This window comes from Chanodichthys erythropterus, chromosome 13 (genome assembly GCF_024489055.1).
Source record: "Chanodichthys erythropterus isolate Z2021 chromosome 13, ASM2448905v1, whole genome shotgun sequence".
Classification (NCBI taxonomy): Eukaryota; Metazoa; Chordata; class Actinopteri; order Cypriniformes; family Xenocyprididae; genus Chanodichthys; species Chanodichthys erythropterus.
In genome coordinates, this window is record NC_090233.1 from 53,450,673 (window position 1) to 53,475,259 (window position 24,587).

General features: G+C 36.2%; 1 protein-coding gene across 1 annotated transcript; it reads left to right on the forward strand.

Moving 5' to 3' along the window:
• Positions 1–5,834: 5,834 nt before the first annotated feature.
• Positions 5,835–24,587, forward strand: ppp1cc (protein phosphatase 1, catalytic subunit, gamma isozyme). Its single transcript, XM_067407305.1, has 7 exons — positions 5,835–6,072; positions 14,737–14,868; positions 14,971–15,201; positions 17,298–17,402; positions 17,913–18,136; positions 21,480–21,614; positions 23,556–24,587. The coding sequence occupies exons 1-7, from the start codon at positions 6,018–6,020 to the stop codon at positions 23,643–23,645; spliced, it is 972 nt and encodes a 323-aa protein (XP_067263406.1). The 5' UTR covers positions 5,835–6,017; the 3' UTR covers positions 23,646–24,587.

Consider the following 24,587-nt stretch of genomic DNA (forward strand, 5'->3'; position numbering starts at 1 on the left):
TATTGATTTGAGTGTAAATTATTTTATTGTGTGAGAAGAAAGTGTTGTGATACAAGAGACATGAAACTAGCACAGCAAGCAGAAGTCTATGAGTAATCAAATATATACCTACCATATATATATATATATATATATATATATATATATATATATTATACATGTTCATGTTCATATATGTTTCCTCCATAAGGCATAATATATTGAATAAAAGATTTAAAGGTGCAGTAAGCAATTTCTAAGAAACGCTGTTGAAAGTGGATCAGACACTTGTAGCCAATCAGCAGTAGGGGCGTGTCCACTCGTGATGGGGGAGGAGAGAGTGAGCCAATCAGCAGTAGGGGGTGTGTCCAGTCATGATGGGGGGAGCCAATCAGCAGCAGGGGGCGTGTCCACCTGTGATGGGGGAGGAGATAGTGTGAGCCAATCAGCAATAGGGGAATAGGGGGCGTGTCCACTTATGATGGGGGAGGAGAGTGAGCCAATTAGCAGTAGGGGGCGTGTCCACTCATAATGGGGTACAGGAGAGTTTTAGCCAATCAGCAGCAGGGGGTGTGTCTACTCATGATGGGGGAGAAGAGAGTGTGAGCCAATCAGCAATAGGGGAATAGGGGGCGTGTCCACTCATGATAGGGGAGAAGAGAGTGTGAGCCAATCAGCAGCAGGGGGCGTGTCCACTCATGATAGGGGAGGAGATAGTGTGAGCCAATCAGCAATAGGGGAATAGGGGGCGTGTCCACTTATGATGGGGGAGGAGAGTGAGCCAATTAGCAGTAGGGGGCGTGTCCACTCATAATGGGTTAGAGGAGAGTGTGAGCCAATCAGCAGCAGGGGGCGTGTCTACTCATGATGGGGGAGGAGATAGTGTGAGCCAATCAGCAATAGGGGAATAGGGGGCGTGTCCACTCATGATGGGGGAGGAGATAGTGTGAGCCAATCAGCAATAGGGGAATAGGGGGCGTGTCCACTTATGATGGGGGAGGAGAGTGAGCCAATTAGCAGTAGGGGGCGTGTCCACTCATAATGGGGTAGAGGAGAGTGTGAGCCAATCAGCAACAGGGGGCGTGTCTCCCCATGATGGGGGAGGAGATAGTGTGAGCCAATCAGCAATAGGGGAATAGGGGGCGTGTCCACTTATGATGGGGGAGGAGAGTGAGCCAATTAGCAGTAGGGGGCGTGTCCACTCATAATGGGGTAGAGGAGAGTGTGAGCCAATCAGCAGCAGGGGGCGTGTCTCCTCATGATGGGGGAGGAGATAGTGTGAGCCAATCAGCAATAGGGGAATAGGGGGCGTGTCCACTCATGATGGGGGAGAAGAGAGTGTGAGCCAATCAGCAGCAGGGGGTGTGTCTACTCATGATAGGGGTGGTGCCTGTGAATTTAGGGTGGAGCTATCAAGATAGGGGTGTGATCCTTTTGGGTCGGGTGTGTTTGTTGTGGTGATTTCAAATAGCAACAGCGTTTCTCAGAAATATTCAAGGTATTTCTTTTATTTTTGTCCTATGTTTAAATTAAATATTTTGGAAATATCGTTTCAATTGATAATCTTTTTTTCCTAGACCCTCGATATCACATTCTGCCCTGTTTTTCTTTTGTAAAATCCCAAAAGCCAGTTCCATAATGACATCATCCTCCAGGAAGTGACATCATTTTTTGGTGGGAACACAAGAGCACGCATGTTGGTGAGTAGACGTTGTGTATATAATCAAATTATAGCTGAGTAAATTGTTTTATATCGAGCAGATTCATGTTTGAAGGTAACAGAGTTTTCTTCAGAACAGGATGTGACATCAGAGAATGTCATCATTGGATCATCATGCCCCTCACTGAGTGACTCTCAGAACAGGTGGCAGTACTTTTTCCTTCTGCTGGGATAAAGTCAAAGCCTGCGGTGTTATTTCTGTGTGCGGCCTGTAATCTAATACAGTCTTAATGCGGCGGCCGAGACAATGAGCAGCTCTGTCTGATCCCGCTGTCATTAACAGCACTGACGGCTCGGGACGTCCCATCCAGGACAGACGCTCGGGTGTCTGATGTCCCACAGGACCTTGATTACCTCTGTGCAAGAAAAGGATGTTCTTCCTCAACATTTTTGTCTTGTTTTCCAGTACAAATATCTAATTATTTTAAAAAATCAAGACATCAAAATTACTTCAGATATTAAGTCTTGTTTTCTACAATAATAATAATAATAATATCAAAATTAAGCAACTTTATGCTTAAAAAACCCATCTGCAATGGGTACACTTAGAAAAAGTTCTATACAGTATATAGAGTTCTTGACACATGTATCTGTTTAATACAACACTGTCATTTTATATCACAGTACATGACTGAGTTCATGTGTCAAGTGTTCCCACTTCTGTCTATCTCACACAGTGTGTCAGTGTTAATCCAGGGGCTGGATGGGTTGGTATTGTTGGAAACAGACCGGAGCCGAAGAGCAGAGGATTATGGGTCAGGAGCTCCTGTTCCTCAGTCTATTTTAAAGAGTCACAATCCTTCTGCTCCAGAACATCTGTATGAAAGAGGAAGAGCTGAAGATGAAATTGCATTTTGTGACTTTCTTGTAGTTTTACTCCTGAAACATTATGAAATGTACATATATAAAACCTTTTTACTGCCATTTTGTTGAAAATTAAAATTCATCAGCAATCCTTCTTCCAAAACGTGTCTTACCCTGATTCACTATGCTATGCCTGTTATAAGTGTTTATATTTTAAAGATGGGATGGTTTTCCTGGGAAATTTAGAGAAGAGAGAAAAGTTGCTCCCGCTGCTTTGACAAGTGTCTGATGAATGGCAGAGGTTAGTCGTCACAATGAGCGAGAAAGGCTGACATGGAGCTGCTAAATCTCCAACCTCTGGGGAATTACCCATTTTAAAGGGGTGGTGGATTATGATTATGAACTTTAGTTAGTGTGTAATGTTGCTGTTTGATCATAAACAACATCTGCAAAGTTACAACGCTCAAAGTTCAATGCAAAGAGAGATATTTTCTTTCACAGAAACGACTCGTAGGGACTACAACGAGCTTCTTCCCGGATTTGTGACATCACAAACCCTAAAATTTACATAAACCCCGCCCCCGGGAACACACAACAAAGGGGGCGGGGCCATGTTGGGCTGCTTTAGAGAAGAGGAAGAGTTGTTGTAGTCGAGTGTTGTTGTCATGCCGTCATTTTACGCCGGACTGCTTCACAAACGAGGGTCAATTCAACACAAAAGATGAACTTGCAGAGCTTGTAATAAAACAAGAATCAACATTAGCTCAGCTTTTCAGAGACTGCTAGAAGAACTGAGGGAACTGATTTGATGATGGTGTTTTTATTACTCAGCAGGTGAGTAATACTATTCACTATAAAGCATTATCTATTGTGAAGCTCATGTTCATCCACACAGTCACGCAGAGCTGAAGCAAAACCAAAACAATGTTCTTCCACAAAATGCACCATCATTGACTTATATTGTTTTTATTTATACTTAGCAAATTACATTTATATTTGCTGTAAGGATTAAATAAATCATTATAACTGCTATTTAGTTTTAAATAATACTTTTATTTTCAATGCGAATTGTGTCATAATCATGTTCTCATCCACACAACATGTGGACTATTTACAGAAACACCATCTTATATTATTATTAAGTCATGTTTAAATTTGACACATCTGATTGATATATTGCACTAAAAATTTATCATTTTTGTACCATGATAGAGGAGTACTTCATTACCCAGAATGCTCAAATTTACTCACTATATTATACATAGAATAAAACCCGGATGTCAATATGTATTTGTTCCCCCTCAATTTATTCATATAATGTTCTAAAAAACAAAACTTTCATGGTGCTGTATATAAAAGATATTCTACATATCAGAGTGATATTTTGCTACTGTATATGTTTTGTTGTGTGACTGTGTTGAATTTCTTTGAATTTCTGTAATTCAAATTCACAGTCATGAATAGAAAGAAGTTGAATTGAAAGGAAACTCACTGCCCATGACAAACACTAGAGGACAGCACAGCTCTGAATATCCTTTTCATCAGAGGAGAAACACAATCTGAAACTCACTTATATAATTTGTAAAATATATTTGAATCTCTGTTTTTATTTGTCCAAAGAATTATAATGAAAGAACTTCTAATAATAAAAAAAAATTCTAATGGAAAATCATGTTATTTACCTCTTAGACACAACAACAACAACAACAAACATTTTATTTCGGTCCTTGAAATTAATTATTCATAAGAAAAAAATGTGCATAATAATTGAAAAAGGTGTAGGCTGAACTGAAGCCACTGCTTTTTATGCTACAAAATAACAAAAGAACAAACAAAAAAATGTCAAATAATAATAATACAATAGTTTAAATATAACATACTCAAATATTTCATATTAAATTATATAATTATTTATCACCTTGCTTTTAAACATCTTCTTGAATTTACAAAGTGATGTTCACATAATTCCTTGTCACAATTATAACATAAGTTTACCCCTTTGACAGATGTATTTCTACTTTTTATATTGGTTCTTGCCCTTATTTTGTTAAACATACTCCTCTTAATTTATACTGACTTTCTCTTATTGTGAACAGCCTCTGGATACAGTTTGGAAGTAAATTATTATATACCTTTTACATTACCTGTGCAGTATAAAACATTTTAAAGCATGCAATTTTATAAACAATTTATTAGTTGGTTCATAATAGTCAACGTTTTTTATAATCCTTGTAGCTCTTTTTTGTAACATATACAGATATTGAATTTATATTAGTTTTATATGTACGACCCCACACAATAAATCATGTATGGAACTGTGATGAGTTTTCATTCAAAATATGTTTTGTTCTATTTAATATTGCAATTGGTTTTGTGATTTTACTTAATTTTTTACGTTATTTATATGTGGTTTCCAACACAGTGTTCTTTTGCTGTTATGGAGATAAAATAAAATTGTGTCACAGTGTCAGTGTGGTTTACTCAGCCTGTCAGTGTTCTTTATGCAATCTAACGAGAACAGGATGCTGGTGAAACACCATTTCCTAAAAGAGGAGATGATGAAATATGACGCTGAGCATCTCTCAACATGTTTCCTCAGCCATACTTCACAAATGACATGATAAAGCCTCATTCTTTTTGGCATTGATGAGGAGGATGTGGTTAGTTTCCATGAAAATAATGTTAAAACGTATTATTTATATCAATATTATATAGCTAAAAAGTATTCCATACCATTTAAAGGGTTCGTTCACACAAAAATGAAATTTATTACTCACCCTCATGTCGTTCCACACCCGTAAGACCTTCGTTAATCTTCGGAACACAAATTAAGATATTTTTGATGAAACCCGATGGCTCATTGAGGCCTGAGCATTGACATTTCCTCTCTCAAGATCCATTAATGTATTAAAACATATTTAAATCAGTCCATGTGAGTACAGTGGTTCAATATTAATATTATAAAGCGATGAGAATATTTTTGGTGCACCCAAAAAAACCAAAATAACGACTTATTTAGTGATGGCCGATTTCAAAACACTGCTTCAGGAAGCTTCAGAGCGTTATGAATCAATGAATATAATGAAATGTCATTGCTGGGGCCTCACTGAGCCATCGGATTTCATCAAAAATATCTTAATTTGTGTTCCGAAGATAAACGATGTGTGGAACGGCATATGAGGGTGAGTTTTTGGGTGAACTAACCCTTTAATATTCGACGTCACACATTATTGAGAAAGTGCTCCATCCCATTTCCTCCGCACTATTTTTCCTCCTTCGTGCAGCTGTGTTGTATCCCTCCGCGCGCCGGGCTCTAGCAGCTGCGCTGTGGCTGAGCGTGTGTAATGTGTCCTTCCGCAGAGCCGGTGTGTATCGCCGCAGCACGCTCGTCTGACGGCCCGCATTTTTTTTTAACCTTTTGTGTAATAAATCTGTTTATTTGTAATCGGAATACTTTTATTTGACTTTTCTGGTGTGTTCTGAGTGGCGGTGTTTGTGATTTAATCGGCTAGTCATGGCTGACATCGACAAACTCAACATAGACAGCATCATTCAGCGCCTGCTCGAGGGTAAGTTTCACGTCAAACAACGGCTAAAATATTCTCACGATAAGGTAAATAATTACATAATCATTATTAGTGTAGTATATGAATATGAATATGTCAGATTTATCAGCTATCTGGCTCGTATTTAGAGCTGTCGAGCTGAGCTAGCAGGGTTAGCTGACCGTTAGCGCCTCACTGACGGTTCTGACTGGATTTTGTGGCGCGTTTAGATTCGGTGTTCCGAATAGGAGGAATTTTCAGAATTATTCCACGAAATACAGTCTTTATAGGGAGCCACTGTGCTTTGAGACACAGCCGAACTGTATGTGCTGAGCTTAAGGCATCGTTAAATACAAAAATATGCTATATAATACTGATATTAAACAGATTTGATGTTTATCAGGGTCACTGAAATCTGGAAATTGTTATTTCCAGGCCTATATTCATATGTTTTTCTAGTTTAGCTCAGCTGTTTTTGTTCTTTGATAGTATAAAATGATTTTAAAACATCTTTATATATTAATCACAAACATCTAAAATATAAATTTGGTAAGAAAACAGTTCTGTAAGTCTAATTTTATTATACAGCTGTATGTTTCATAATGTTATTGCTTTATTGTGTGCAGTGCATTATAATAAAGCAGTAAACACATTGAAGCAGTGAATGCACCTTGTGATTATATAATAATGTATTGTTTTATTGTATACAGTACAATTCTTGACTCATGAAAAGATGTTTACATAACACTGCTGCTTTCCTTTCTGTATGCAAGACTTGTACTGATGAGTTTAGTGAGTTTTTCAAGGTTTGTTTTATATATATATATATATATATATATATATATATATATATATATATATATTTATATTTCACATACATGTGCTTTTGCTTTGGAGTTCATCAATCCTCTCAGGGTTGTTTTCATATGAAATAGGTTATTTGTATGATTTGTACTGTGATTTTCATAATTCACCTGCATTAAAAATAGTACATGCACACTTTGGATCACTCATATCAATCGATACAGGCATTTTAATGTATTGTTTTATAACTAAAAAGGATTGTATTACGTTTCTTAGGATAGTTTCTGTCAGGATAGTGCAGAAGAAATGACCGGTGGCTGTTTACGTGGACCCTAATAATCTGGTTGTAATAAAGAATTGGAATAAAAATTCATTTTTTTCCATATAAATTTTTCTAGATTCTTTTTTTTTTTTCCCCTGTTTTAATATTTCTGGACTCCATTTTAATGGTTACATTTTAATAGTCTTAAATCTTTTCTAATCCATTCGAGGCATGTAAACAGCTGATCGGACTGAACTACTATGACCAGACAAAACTACGCCCCACATTGACAATGCGTGTCCACACTGACTCATTCTACCGCAGTGATAGTCGAGATGTTATTCATCACCATTATAAACTTAAATCTGCTAATAATAAAGAACTGAATTTGCTCATGACATTTGATTTCAGTGAGTAAACGTTACCTAACGAGTCAGCGAGTCTCCCTGTACGTTTTTACAAACGCAAACGTCCTGAGCATGTAAAAGCATTATTTATAATTTGAGAAACATCCCTGCTTATTAAAAGTGCGAGCGAGATACTTATAGGACGGATGTCAATGAAACTGCTGATTCTGAAATCTGAATACAGATTTATGCACATCTCAATTCATCTTGTAGTCTACGGTTATTCATCTTGGTTATGTGTTAGATAATATTGTTTTTATTTAGTACAGTAGCTTCATTTAAAATATCGCTGGCTGTGAATCATGAAAAACATACTGTCCCTTCCAAACGTGCTGAGCAAGATGATGCATGGTATACAATTTCTGATATTAATCCCAGATATGTGTTCATATTTAATATTTTCAACAAAATTTCTGTGTGTATTTGGGTCAGTTAGCTGTGTCGGCAGTGAGCAGTAACACGCCCATATTAATGATGATATATTATATTGCTTATCTTGTGCGAATTAACCATAAACATTACAGTTCGTGGGGCCCTATGAAATCCGTTTTTCCACCACCCCAAATTTCATTTTATTTTTTCCCAAATTCCGTTTTTTCCATATTTTTTTGTTTCCCGTTTTAATATTTCTGGACTCCATTTTAATGGTTAAATAAAATTTTAGTAGTCAAAAATCATGTCTAATTAATTGAAATCAGGAAACTTACACAATTTAACAACAATGTATTAAAAGTTTAACAAAATTTGGAATATTGTTAAACTTCCAGTTTTTTTGTTCATGTCTAATTAAATGAATTCATAACTTCTTTTTTTTTCAATAATATGGTCCTTTTATTTTTTTTTCTTCAGAAATTCTGTATCGTGTATTTCAATTTTATACGGCATAAAACACTAATTTATCTTAATATTTTCATGTTTTTCTCAAATGAAAGTTAAACCCTTTCTTTGTTTTGGCAAAACTGCACAACAGAGGTTATAAAATTAAAACATGGAAGAAAAAAATTAGTTTTAATGATTATTGTATTATTATTATTATTATTATCATATTATTTATTATTTTCTTCAAGTTAAACCAAACTTTTATTTCGAAAGGTTGTCATGAAGACCTTTGAGTTTTTGCGTGTTTATGATATGGCAATAGATTAATATTCACAGACACTAGTCAAAATCGTACTGACCTACTTTTGATTTATTAAACCAAAATTTAATAAATTCCGTGACATTCCATGCATTAAATCCGTTTTTATGACTGGATTCTGTGTTTTCTGCATTGCAGACATCATAGGGCCCTAAGTTCACGTCTGCAGTGTTAATTTACAGACAAGAAACTAAACTTTTTTTGAACAAGGCATGATTTTTCACTTTACACCTACTTTTGACATTGCACAAGATTTAGTCTCAGACGTGCGCTACGTCCAGCTGGTCTTCAAGCCACATATTTTTTCATGTGAGCTTTCTCTCAAGATAAAGCTAACCCTGTTCCTTAGAAACCTCTCCCTGTTTTTCCACCTCGTCAGAGTTTATACGGAGCCAAACGCACCGCCTGCATGTTTATTGCTATACAGCCTAGAAACCTGGCGGGGTGTGAGGACTGCACCTATATCTGCTCGCTTACTCTTAATACGGCTGTTCCCTTGGCAGTATCTCCCATTACATAACCGCCCGATGTGTGCCAGGACCTGCCTCGTGGTTCATGGGTGGGGAATACCAGTCCTGGAGCCCGAGTCCTTCTCAAATTCATGAATTGAAGAGTTTAGGATGAAGAGTAGAATACACAAAGTCAGAAAACTGGGGATTCGAAATATTCTTAAGAAACAGGCCAATTCACACTGCACCGACAGACGCAGACCAACGCCAGCAGCCTCCAGATTACAGCACGTCACTTCTAACGCCAATTCAGCATGTTCAATCTGTGAAAACAAGCTCCGGCAGACTCCGACAGGAGTAACACTGATCCGACAAAGTGTCTGTTTCCGTCTGTCGGTGCGCTGTGAATTGGCCTTAAACTGAAGGGATGAATATTATTAGGTATTCTAGAGATTCAGGAAGAACAGAAAACACACGGATCTGACTCAAATTGAAATCTCTTCTTCTGTTTATCCTAAACGGTGTTTTGTAATGAGTCTCTTTAACGTTTGAGGTGATCAGATGGAACGACATGATTGTTTGAGGATTCACACTTTTGAGGATTGGCTTTTACTAATTGGAAAATTGATCAGGGACATGTTATTGTAATGAGAGATAAACCAAATGCATTCTTGCTCATTGTACCAGACTGTAATAATTTGCTAATGACTTAATGAGTTAGAAGTAGAAGTAAAACATCTTGAGTAAAACAACTGTAGTCCTGTATATTGAGTAAAACAAGCCTAAGCCAGGATTAGGCCTTAGTTCAATTAGGGCATTTAAGTAGTTTTTATAAATGTTCACTAGAAAAAAACATTACTGGTGTTCATCTTGAGACAAAACAATGGCACTGACATATTTCAAGATATGTAAGTGCAAGTTTCTTTCAGATAAAACAGCTCAAACATGCATTTTAGTCAAGGATTAGCTTAAGCCTTGTCTGTGAAACCGGAGGTAAATATAGATTAATCCTTATTAAAGCTACTTAAGTTATTCAGTCAAATTCATTCATTTGTTTTTTTGTTGTTTGATTATCATTACAGGGTTAGTTCACCCAAAAATGAAAATAATGTCATTTATTACTCACCCTCATGTCGTTCCACACCCGTTAGACCTTCGTTCATCTTCAGAACACAAATTAAGATATTTTTGATGAAATCCGATGGCTCAGTGAGGCCTGAGCACTGACATTTCCTCTCTCAAGATCCATTAATGTACTAAAAACATATTTAAATCAGTTCATGTGAGTACAGTGGTTCAATATTAATATTATAAAGCCACGAGAATATTTTTGGTGCGCCAAAAAAAAACAAAATAACGACTTATATAGTGATGGACGATTTCAAAACACTGCTTCAGGAAGCTTCAGAGCGTTATGAATCAGTGTGTCGAATCAGCGGTTCGGATCGCCAAAGTCACGTGATTTCAGCCGTTTGGTGGTTTGACACGCGATCCGAATCATGATTCGACACAAAAGATTCATAACGCTCTGAATCTTCCTGAAGCAGTGTTTTGAAATCATCCATCACTATATAAGTCGTTATTTTGTTTTTTGGCGCACCAAAAATATTCTCATCGCTTTATAATATTAATATTGAACCACTGTACTCACATGAACTGATTTAAATATTAGTGCATTAATGGATCTTGAGAGAGGAAATGTCATTGAGAAATTGGATTTCAACAAAAATATCTTAATTTGACTTCCAAGGATTAACAAAGGTCTTACAGGTGTGGAACGACATGAGGGTGAGTAATAAATGACACTATTTTCATTTTTTGGGTGAACTAACCCTTTAATGACAGACGGCAGCAGGTTTATTAGGCTGCTGTCACTTTAAGAGCTAATGCACGGATCCAATACACTGATACACACCTGTTTTCTTTCTCAACAGTGTAGGTTTACTTAAGACACAAAAGGCATTATGACATTTTTGTGTGGGTATCCAAAGCCCATTTGCTTATCCGGACTCGGGGCACGCACAGAAAGCCACCTGGCGATCAGTGTCTCTTAATGCGCCTTTAATAACAGTTTAATATCAAAAATGTTTAGTGACACTTTAGACTGCTTTTTGCAACACTCAGTCACTTGGCTGTCTAGTTTTGGCTTTTAGGGAGGAGTAAAAGCGCTGTGAAGGGATGGAAGGTGCTCTGAATGGAATACGTCAGTGCCAAAATAATCATTTTACCTCGATTATCTTTTATAATCATCTGGAAACCAAAATCGAAGTGAAATAAAAGCACAGCTCTATCATAAAGATGCTTTCAGCTGTCCTTTAACTCTGTGTTTGTGTTCACATGTGAGCTCACGCATGAGTGCACCTTGGGAAGGTGTAGTTTGGAATGCGTGTCTCATTCCAGGGAGTGACGGCAGCCGCACAGCCCAGACACGTTCATGAGATATGCTGCCGCGTGTGTCCAAATCATTTTACTTTTGCTTGCTTCATCTTCGGGCTTCATTCATTGTGAAGCTCAACTCAAAACACGATGGCTTTGCTCCACATTTAGCGTGTTTTAATCTTTCCGAAGTGTTTTTCAGATCAAGCGGGCGGAGTTGTGTTTTCTTTGTAGTGGAGAACTGCTGTGAGAAACAGTTGGCGGTGCGGGAGGAAAGTCGAGCCTTGTTGGAACAGTGACTCATAGTATGCATACTAGCACAGTCACAGCCTTAAACCTCGTGATGTGCTGGATCTGTGCGCCAGCGTTGGGGAAGCTGCTTTGAAGCTTTTTAAGGGGGCAGTTTGTTTTTTATTGCATAATTAGCAAATTATGTAATTTAACAATTCAGAGCAGTGTTTGTCACAAAAACGAGGAGGATCTCAATTAAGGTAACCGCATTATGCTTGAAGACAAATGCAGAAAACCCCCACCATTTTATTTTAGATAACTGAATCCCAAACATAGTGACGTCAATCAGTATTTAAAGGGACGGTTCACTCATTACTCAATCCAAACCTGTATGCTGTAGAGAATTTTTGTAGAAATAAAAGGTTAATATAAACAAATATGCTGCTAATGGTGCAGATTTTGACATCATGGCTTATAAGACGCACAAGTGTCATCAGTGGCTGTGCGATGTTTTCATTACTGGTGAATGATTCCTTTAAGGAAGGTTCAGCTAATGGTGATGAAGCGACTTGACATCATCTGGTTGAATAGCGTCTCTCAGCACTCGCTAAAAGAGCCCATTGCTCATTGTTGTGGCTGCTGTTATAAGTCTCATAGCTCTGTTGTGTGGAGTGTGTCAGGCAGTCCTTCCTCTCTCGCGCCACTCTGTTAGGGTTCGTTCTCATGTAATGAGATTATGTAGACAGCCAGTGGAAATTCATATGGTGTAATGACTCATTTATTCCACTTTTATACCTGTGTGTGTTTGTGTATTTATATGTATTAAAATATCAAAAATCTATTTCAATAAATATCATTAATCAAAAAACACGAAACACTAAAAGTAAGATTTTGTGTGCGTGCGTGCATATATATATATATATATATATATATATATATCTGTGTGCACATACATGTTTATATACATAGATAAATGTATATTGTTTTTGATTAATGCTTATTTAATTATATTATTTTAATATTTTATATTTATATTTTATTCTATTTTATAATGTATTATATAATAGTATTTAAATATGTGTATTTCTTTTCATCTTTTCTTTATTTTATATTTTATAATAATATTTAAATGTAATCATTAATGTATATAGTTCATTTAATCTTTTCTTTTTTCAAGTTATTTTCATTTTTAATTTAATTATATTTTAACATTTAACGTTTATATTTTATAATGTATTATATAACTATTATATATATATATATATATATATATATATATATATGTAGTTTATTTAATCTCTTATTTTTTAAATTGATTTTTTTTTAATTTTTAGTTTAATTATGATTTATATTTTATAATGTATTATATAATAATATTAAAATATAATTAATATATATATATATATATATGTACATTTCATCTTTTTTTAAAGTTATTATTTTAATATTTTATTATATAATACATAAAATATATATTTAAAATATATATAGAGAGAGATCATTTCATCTTTTCTATTTTAAAGTTATTTAAATTTTTTATTTAATTTATTTATTCTTTTGATTTGTATATTTCATTATATTTTATAATATATTATATAATAATATTCAATGTAATTGTCTATATATACACAGAATCCTATTTTAGTGTTTATTGTGTTTTTATGATTAATAATATCTAATTATATAATTAAAAATATATAATTAAAAAGAAAAGATTGTGTGTATGTGTGTGTGTATATATATATATATATATATATATATATATATATATATATATATATATATATATATAAATATATATAATATAAATATATATAAATATATAAATTTTTTTTTTTTTTTTTTTAGTTATTTATTTTCATTTTAACCCTACTGTATGTAAATATAAGTCACCACAATTCTTACATTCTGGTAATTATGTACATGTTTTTATATCACAGAAACTCAATTTATCACATTATATGTATATTATTTTTACGTGTAATTCAGTGGAAAAATTATTGATGTATCAAATAACCATTTCAAATGTCTTTATATGGATAAATCAGGGATTTTTGCCCAGTCCGCACGGTGCGTTCCGTCCTCCCAGCCGGCCCTAACTTTCAGTAACCAGCAAAACAAGCTTCAGTCCAGAGCTGCAGAACTGTGTTGCTCAAAACACGGGCTAAAAATAGAAACGCTGGGCAGTAACAGGCCATCGTGGAGCACGGGCCAGGCTTCGACTGTTCCCTGGAGTTCCAGCGCAATAAAAATGAGATCGATGTGAAATCTGCGAGCAGGAAGGCATTGAAGGGGTGAAATGGGATTATGATCTGTTTGCTTTCGGTAAAGGCTGTGTTGCACATTAGGGATGAATTCTGTAGGTCACTTTGATCCTCTGCAAGTAGGGCACGTCTGCAGACAGGAAGACTTCAGTGAAGCCAACCTAACCTACTTCCCTTCCCTGTGCTCATGGGATGCAGTGGATCACAGAAAGGCCATTAGGAAGCACCACGTTTATCCGCATAATGCCACAGTTTTCCCTGCAAGCTCAAGTAGTGTTTGTCGGAAATTACTGCAGGGTTTGGATTTGCAACACTGGACGCACACTTGCAAGAAACGATTGCTTAACTAACCGGGCAATTACATAAACGATGACGCCTGCTGGTTATTTAAGTGTGGCTGTTTATTAAACACGTATTGAGGAATTGTTCACATCTTTGATTTATCTTACAGCTGTAGTCCGAACCGTGTACCAGGATTATTATTACCTAAACCCATAAAAAACATAAAACAACTGATAAAAATCACAGAAACACAACAAAATGACAACTTTTAATTAAAATAAAAACTATAATAGTGTGTAAATGATACTGAAATAATACTAACGTGTACTCAGGACACTAGGTGTAATAAACATAATCACACTTGCATAACTGTCATGTGATCGTTTATTGCTCTCTCATTATGTATTTCCCTGTCGAGAGGGTCGAAGAACCAGACAACAGCTTTGTTTAACTGTGTTTGTTTGTGCGTTTGCAGTGAGAGGGTCAAAGCCTGGCAAAAACGTTCAGCTGCAGGAGAACGAGATCCGTGGATTGTGTCTGAAATCCCGCGAGATCTTCCTCAGCCAGCCCATCCTCCTGGAGCTGGAAGCGCCGCTGAAGATCTGCGGTGAGTAACATAAACCTTTCATTCAGTTGAGCAGTCATGTGCTCACTCTGACTGCAGTTACGTCATGTCATTGCAGTAAATGAGACGCTCTCCTCTCCACAGGTGATATCCACGGGCAGTACTACGACCTGCTCAGGCTCTTCGAGTATGGAGGATACCCACCTGAGAGCAACTACCTGTTCCTGGGGGACTACGTGGACCGAGGGAAGCAGTCTCTGGAGACCATCTGCCTCCTGCTGGCGTACAAGATCAAATACCCTGAGAACTTCTTCCTGTTGAGGGGAAACCACGAGTGTGCCTCCATCAACCGCATCTATGGCTTCTACGACGAGTGTGAGTGTGCAGGAGATCCTGCCATGATTAGGGCCCTATGAGTGCTGCATATGCGGAAAACGTGAACAGAATCCGGTCATAAAAATGGAGTTAACAGTATAACGTGGAATGCCGCTGAATTTCGAATGAAAAGTAGGGCTGTACACTTAATCATAGTGCGAGATGGACTCGTGTCTGTGAATATCAAAGCACAAAAAGAGTGTGTTTTGAATATGAAAAGTCTGTGAATGAGTGGCACAGTTTCATCTAGTACATGAACTCAAGCACGCATGACGCTCGTGTGTTTACTAGGGCTGTCAATTCGGTACTGAAATGTTAAAAATGTGACGATACTAGCATTTCCCCCTAGCATTGATCATTGTAGCCAGTCACAGACCTATCTGTTGAGTGCGTGAACACATTAGCCAATCAGAGGTGTTTAAGAATCTGCTCAAATGCTAGGGGGAAATGCTGGTATCGTCACATTTTTAAAATTTCAGTATCATCAAGTTGGTAGTGTTTACACACACAAACATGCATGTCTTCACTACAACTCGCCAAAATAAAAGTTTGGTTTAAATTATAACAGAAATATATTATTATTGTACAACACTTCTCAAAGTAATTATAAAATTATAAACTTTATTCTTTAAGAAATATCACTACATTTTTCTATGAATAAAATTAATTGTTGTGTATTTTTGTATTAATTAATTTGTATTAAATCATTAATTCAGAAAGATTAAAATGGACTGAATTTCTGAAAAGATAAAACATTTCTTAGGGAATTATTATTGTAAAAATTGATAAATGATTAAATTGTTAAAATTCAATTGATTTAATGTGTTTTAAAATTGAAATAAACCATCAAAATGGAATGCAGACTGAAAACATGGAATTTGGGAAAAATAAAACGAAATTTTGGGGAAAATAAAAATATTTTATAGGGCCTTTAAAATTTAATTTTTGTTAACTTAATGTGTCTTCAGTCTTCAGTGTCACATGATCCTTCAGAAATCATTCTAATATGATGATTTGCTGCTCAATTACTTAATTAAACAACAGTTTATTAAAAGTTAACACAAATTTAATATTAAGGCCCTATAAAATATTTTTATTTTCCCCCAAATTTCATTTTATTTTTCCCAAATTCCATGTTTTCAGTCTGCATTCCATTTTAATGGTTTAATTTTAATAATCAAAAAGCTAATTTAATTAATTAAAAAAATTATGAAACTTAATTCAACAACAATTTATTGTTTCATATTTTATTTTTTATTTTTTATTTTTTTTTATAATTAATTAGACTTTTGATTATTAAAATTTAAACCATTAAAATGGAATCCAAAAAAATTAAGACTGAAAATATGGAATTTGGGAAAAGATAAAAAAAATAAAAAGGACTTTATAGGACCTTAAAAATGTAATTTTGTTAACTTTTAATAAATTGTTGAATTTAGTTTCACAATTTCAATTAATTAGATATGGTTTTAAATTTATCCAAGAAGGAATCTAGAAAATTAAAATGAAAAATAAAATAAAAGCATAATTTGGGGAAAAATAAAATGGACCAAATGGAATTTGGGATTTTATGTTGTACACACACACACACACACACACACACACACACACACACACACACACACACACACACACACACACACACACACACACACTAAATTTAAATAATATAATTTTTTTTGCATTAGCAGAACCTGGTTAAGGAATCACAATTGCGCTCATGATTTAAAGTGTCCAGATTGTTTGGCTGTATATTGCATTCCTGCTCAAACACTACGGCATCATGGATGTTCACGTTAACATGATTCACCACATGAACGGACGCAAATGCATAACCTGATTTGACTGTGTCTAGTAATGTTTTCAACTGTAATAAGAGTGAAATGTGCACTTTAAGTGACTCTTATGCAGTACAGAATTAATTATTGAGTGCTGTTGCAGTGCTGTGTGTGTGTCTGAAGGGACCCGCTGAGTATTTTTAGCAGACTCTGTCCCTGTAGAGCTCTTGATTCATTTACATTTTAACCGCTCGACTCGGTACTGTTCGTTTTAAATAAACCCTAAAGGTCATATTAAGCTTATGTTTGTGTGTTTAGGCAGGAGACGCTACAACATCAAGCTCTGGAAGACGTTCACGGACTGTTTCAACTGTCTGCCCATCGCCGCCATCGTCGACGAGAAGATCTTCTGTTGTCACGGAGGTGGGTGTGGTCTGTAGATAAACCTCTAGATATCCCAGAGAGACTTTCACCTGCTAAACAACAAGCTCTTCTGCTACATGGAATGATGTGAATGAGTTTTTATGGTGTCCGTTAAAGTTCACGCATTTTACAAGGACATCCTTGTTAGGCATTTTTCACTAAGACAAGATAAGTTGCATCTTTACTTTTAGTTATTCCTCAACACTGATCTTTCTCCGTGTGACAGAACCGCAGGAATACGTGATGTTTGTAAAATGAGAAGCCTGAACATTGCTTTTCTGTTTACTGAAACTAAATGTTTAGGGTGTGTAAATCATCTTACATCATCAGTTCATGACTTGCGCTGACATCATCTCCCACATTTCTGACTGCTGAGTCAGTGAATCCCAGGCGTATCGCATGTAATGCCTGAACAGATGCAGCATGACAAGGCCGCGGTTCTCTTAAGTCTTTCTAGGATGCAAAGTTAACACGAATCCTCAAGTTACTAACGTTTCTGCTGTTCCTCAGGTTTGTCTCCAGACCTGCAGTCCATGGAGCAGATCAGAAGGATCATGAGACCCACAGATGTTCCGGATCAGGGCCTCCTGTGCGACCTGCTGTGGTCCGACCCGGACAAGGACGTGCTGGGATGGGGCGAGAATGACCGAGGGGTGTCCTTCACCTTCGGAGCTGAAGTGGTGGCCAAGTTCCTGCACAAACATGACCTGGATCTGATCTGCAGGGCCCACCAGGTGAGGCTTCAGTGGGGGTTGTTCATTTAGCAGACACTTTGATCCGTACAAATGAGGAATACATCAAAAGATTCATCTTAAAGAGGCAGTAAACACGAGAAGCACTGGTAGTTTGACATCGTTCAGAATAATACAGTGTAAATCAGTGGAGAAAAGCCCCGCCCACACACTGACGGGATTGGATGTTTGTGACTGCAGGAAACAGATGTTTATGAGACTATCTAGTTAAAAACATCATATAGACATATAAACGACATCAAACACAACAGATGTAACGAGCAATACGAATAACAACTAGCTGCTGCTTGCCAACGGCTGTTACTCTGATTACAAATAAATGCAATCAAAACACAAATCAGAATAAAAATAGGAAATACTGAAATACAGTTAGTTAATTAATTCTCCCTTAATCTAAATCAAATGTTAATCTAAACAACAGAAACGCAAACACTGTTAAGCAAAAACGAGAATCGCTTCTCCCGTGCTGCACGATATATTGAAATTAAATCAATAATGCATTTTTAATGCGATAGTCAAACCTTGATGGCTGCATTTTAATTAAATAAATATACGCACTGCCGCTTTCAGAGTGAAGCACAGCAGTTCATTTACACGCGACTGTTAAATATATAAAATATTAAAAATATATATATTTTACGGTACAATAATATTGCAATACATTTATTATTTTGTTTATTTTTATTTAAATAAAAAATGTTATAGTCGTATTAAATTAGTCACAAAAAAAAGTGGGAATGTGAATCAACTGAAAGAAAATTCTGGTAACACAATAAGGTTTCAGTTAACATGAACTAACAATGAACAATACTTCTACCAAAAGTTTTATTAGTTAAAGGGTTAGTTCACCCAAAAATGAAATGTCTGTCATTAATTACTCTCCCTCATGTCGTTCCACACCCGTAAGACCTTTGGAACACAAATTAAGATATTTTTGATGAAATCCGAGAGGTATATGACTCGTTCAAGGTCCAGAAAGGAACTAAAGACATCGTTAAAACAGTCATGTGACTGCAGTGGATCAACCTTAATGTTATGAAGAGACGAGAATACTTTCTGTGCGCAAAAACAAAACAAAAATAACTTCAACAATCTCTTCTCTTCTGTGTCATTCTCATACGTTGTTTACGTCCAGCGCTTCCAGGTTCATCGACAGAACGCGGCTCATTATTGGCCGGCTCCTGCGTCAGCGTCACACGCATGCGTCGTGCTGATCACATGATCAACTTCGGCCAATAATGAGCCGGCGTTCAGACGTAACACAGAAGCGTCACTGTGTTACTGCGTCACCTGCGTAAGAAGAGATTGTTGAATAAAGTTATTTTGTTTTGTTTTTGCGCACAGAAAGTATTCTCGTCTCTTCATAACATTAAGGTTCAACCACTGCAGTCACATGACTGTTTTAACAATGTCTTTAGTTCCTTTCTGGACCTTGAAAGTGTTGATTATATTGCTGTCTATGGACGAGTCTCTCAGATTTCATCAAAAATATCTTAATTTGTGTTCTGAAGATGAATGAAGGTCTTGCGGGTGTGAAACGACAATTTATTTTGGGGTGAACGAACACTTTAACATTAGTTAAAGGATTACTCTGTTCACTTTATGATTACTATAGAGGTTTGATTTGGTTTTTATAGAGTTCCCAAGTGTGGAGATCCAAATTGGCAAGTTTTTCCAAAATCGTTCAGCCCCTAAAAGGATTGTTTACAATCAGTTATTTTTTTAATTAATTTTAATTTTCTATTCAAATGTAATCCCCATCAAAACCACTCGAGTCATTCTAAATATGGCTATTCAGATATGTCAGTATCGTGCAGCCCTAGTAGATGATCTGGAGGAATTATATCATTTATTGTTGCAGGTGGTGGATTTGTTTCTAAAGCTGATTTCAGTATCAGCAGCTGAAGCGTCAGCACTCTAAAAACCCGTAGAGAAAGTCTTGAGTTTATCCCCTGATGATCAATAATTGGCTGTCTGGTTGTTGAACTACTAGTCAATTAGTATATCATCCTCGTCTCTCTACGAGTCAGCTGGTCTCTTGCTGTAACGTGGATCAGGCGTAATGCAGATCGTCTGGTTCCGCTGGGCGAGTCGCTCAGTTTCACATTACATGAACGGCAAGTTATTGGAAATGTGAAACTGTTCCTGGTTAAATGGGCGGGATGAGTCATAGCGGTACATGCTGAACCTGGAGCGGATGAGTCTGCAGATACGAGCTGAAACCTTTGACATTGGTCTGTATTTTCAGATGTGTGTGTTCCCTAAACACTAATCTATATCCACTCATACTGTAATCTGGTGACTCACCGGCGCTCAGCACACAGGCTTCCTGCGCATCTGAAATAAGCATTTAGAGAAACTGTGATCATGTGCGTAAATTGAATGCAATTGAATGTTTTTCAGAGTAGTAATTTAATATAAAGTAGTTATTTGCATTTCATTGTAAAATTGTCATGACTGTATTTATATAATCCAGTGAATCGAATACTTAATCTCGTTTATTATTTGAAACTTGGACTCAAATCAAAGGATCAGATTTACTTTGTCTTTACTGCCCGACCCAGTTTCAGTGACGTCTTCATCTCAGACTTTGTACCTGATGCGTCTGTTTTGATGGTTATGAAGGTGTCTTCATGATAAGGGTAAAACAGTGTAAAAGTCAAGTCATCTTCATTTATATAGCGCTTTTCACAATACATAATGTTTCAAAGCAGCTTCACAGTGACCGATCATTTCACTTCATCATGCTGGAACACGTTCAGATTCAGTTACAGGTTCGTCCACTAGATGGCGTGTTTGTCAGTAGAAATGATGAGGTTTGATTGTTGTGTCTGTGATGGGCCAAACAATTTAAGTAATGATGCAGCTTTTTGTCCATTTCCTTTCATTACATCATCTCCACTGACTAAACACTTCTCCTGTGCTGCTTGATATACTGAAATAAAATCAATATTACAGTTTTAATGCCATGGTCAAACCTTGACGACTGCATTTTAATTAAATAATTATACGTGCTGCCGTGTTCATTTACCACAACTGTTGTACTATAAGACACACATATATATGTATATATACATAACATACATATATAACATAACAGTTGGATTTTCTTTCTGCTGGTTCGGTCCAGTCAGTAGTTTCAGTAATTACCATTTTGACCAGCATTACAATTTATTTTTGTATTTGTTTCCGTAAAACAAAAACTAAAGACTAAATCAGGTACTTTTGCTAATAGTTTTATTAACTCTGAAAGCGTTCATCCGGTGCAAAAGCCCCTATAGAGAGCATGAGCCTGAACTTCCTCTCCTTGTCTGTTGTCTTGTAGGTGGTGGAGGACGGTTATGAGTTCTTCGCCAAGCGGCAGCTGGTCACTCTGTTCTCTGCGCCAAACTACTGCGGAGAGTTTGACAACGCCGGAGCCATGATGAGTGTAGACGAGACGCTCATGTGTTCGTTCCAGGTACGCGTGACGTATTGTCATCATGTTTCTGTCCTCTGAGCTACTCTTTTACTATACTCTATCCAAAACACTTTTAAACTGCATTTTGCTACTTTTTTGATATCACCATCATGCATTAAATCTTTATAAGTCATAACATTTGTGAGACTACATGGAGACCCCTGGTGTGAACGCTAATATAGTTATCATTATAGTTATCGTCCTCGGTGTGAATCGGCCACATTTGCATTAGTTTATAAACATGCAAAAAATAAAAATTTGTTTTAAATGTTTATTTAATACATCGTAAATTATTTTAACCCTTAATGCGGTCTTCGGGTCTTTTTGACCCGCAAATGATGTTTGCTCAAATTAAAAAACATTTTCTCTTTGTCCAAATGGCATGAGACTTTGTACGGTGGTTAACACTTTTAAGATCTACAAAAAAAAAAAAAAAAAAATTGGAGTGATATCTTGTTTTTATGTTGGTGTAAAAAAAAAGTTACGTTCATGGGAGACCCCGGGCAACAAAATGTAATTTTGTAACAATATAATTTATTTTTTAAAAACCAATGTAATTTTTTTTCTCAACATCTGTGCAGTTTTTGGAGGATTTGTGATTTCTTTTAAATTTATATAAATAAATTAAAAAATATTTTTTGAAATAGGCATTTTATGCATGAACAGGTTTTTTTAAATGTAAAATTCACTTTAAATACTATTGGATAATGTAGTTTTAAAAGTAAAAAATGATCACTTTATCCAGTAGATGGCAGCAGAGCTCGACTATTTGCTGTTTGAATGACTGAAAGACGTCTTTGCACCAAATTTTTTTCAGTTGGATTCATATCTAAATATAATGAAATCACAATTATGACAATATAAGCTACTTTTTGTCAAAGTTTAGCATTTTTTGTGCAGGGCAAAATCAGTTTTTCGTTAATAATTTTATAATAAAAATAATAAAATGAATAATTTTTATTTTTGTGTGCATGCATGTGTGTGTTGGGGATGTTCTTTGCATTGTTGGAAGTGTGCCACTTAATTTCTGTCTCTCTGCGTTGTGCGTTGTTTCTGATTTTGAGAATGGATTTTGTCCAGTTTCTAAGTGGGGCCTCTATGGATTACATTATTGATGAAACTGATTTTTTTCAGTACAAAAAATGCTAAACTTAGTAAAAAGTAATTTTTATTGTTATAATTGTGATTTCATAACATTTAGATATGAATCCAGCTGAAAATACTTGTGAAAAGAGTCTTTCAGTCAGTCAAACAGCAAATAGTGGAGCTCTGCTGCCATCTGCTGGATAAAGTGATCATTTTTTACTGTTAAAACTGCATTTTCCAAAAGATGGGCAAAAATCTCACACTAAACCATGTCATATTATCCATGTGATCCCCATGAATGAAAGTTACAAATGTGGGTCTTTTATAAAGTGAATTTTACATAAAAAGCTGCTTTTGCATAAAAACCTATTTAAAAAAATATTTTTTAATTTATTTATATAAATTTAAAAGATATCCCAAATCCTCCAAAAACTGCACAAATGTGGAGTAAAAACATTAATAAACAGAGTAAAATTACATTTTTAAAAGAATATATTATATTTTTACAAAATTGCATTTTGTCACCCGGTGTCTCCAGAGACCCCGAAGACCACGAGTGCAGTCCCTGACGCGAAGATCGCATAAGGGTTAAAACAAATGAACAGCATTGCTTTTTATTAGTGGCGCTTGTGAAGCAACAATCTCATTGTGAACTAACATGAAACAACTTTTCATTTATTACCGAAGATTAACAAACGTATTGCTCATAGTTGATGTTCATTAATGTGTTATTTAATGATAAAAAACAAGACCTTATTGATCAATTAACTACTGGTGATTAAAAATGCGGATAATAACTTGAGATTCACTTTAGTTTTTCTCAGTCTAATCTGACGTTCATTTATTGTCCTGCAGATTTTGAAGCCAGCAGAGAAGAAGAAGCCAAACTCCAGCCGTCCCGTGACTCCGCCCAGGAACATGGTCACCAAACAGGCCAAGAAATGAGGGTCCGTGTGACCCGTCTGGACTCGTGTCATTCAGTCTTCGTGTGTCACGGATCAGGAGCGCTGCGCTCACCGAACCGTCCGCTGCGTCTTTCGTTTTATTCTCTCTTGTGTTTTCCTCCTTCGCCGTCCCAGCGGCAGCGTTTTGATCTGATTTGAGTGTTTGTTCTTGGAGACGAACACGGCTTTTTATCCCCACTTCAGGATGACGTATCTCAGTTTCACACAAGCTCCGCCCACTCGTGTATAAATGCAGGGAGGAACTGGACGTCTGGGATTGTAAATCGACACTCCACGAGGTTTGAGATGATTCTCCCCGATTGCTCGTTCAAACCACTGTGAACACATGAGATGTTTTCACTCGCATCGCTCTGTTTTTATGCACCTAAAGCTTCTGCATTTTGTAATTTTTGTCTTGTGAATGTGCCATGAGGTTTGATATTCAGTCCGATTTTTAAATGTTTTATGATTTTGACATTTTATATTCTCTTGATTTAAAAAAGAGCACATGATTTCAGTTTGGAGTGCTCGCTCTTGTTGACACGATGCCTTGTTTTCTTGTTCCATAACGTCTCATGCGAACGGATTGATGTGACGTCACATTATGGGCATGTTGATTTGTTGATCTCTCAGACGGACTCTTCTGTTGCATGCATCTAGAGTTAGAGGAACGGGACACGAGGCCTCGGCGCTCTCTCAGGGCATGCCACCTTCAGCATGTCTTCAGAATAATGTAGCTCCTCATCAGGTAAATCACGTCAGGAAAACCCCCTTTTTTTTCTTGCAGATTTCTACAGTATTTCATACCAACTCTCGATTTAACCCAAGCTCACTGTAAATATACAGGAAATGTTTTGTTCAGTCTTGGCAATAATTCACAGTTTTCCACACTATAAATAATTGTTATACTTGCGAAATAATAAATTGAAGGGAGAAGGAAACA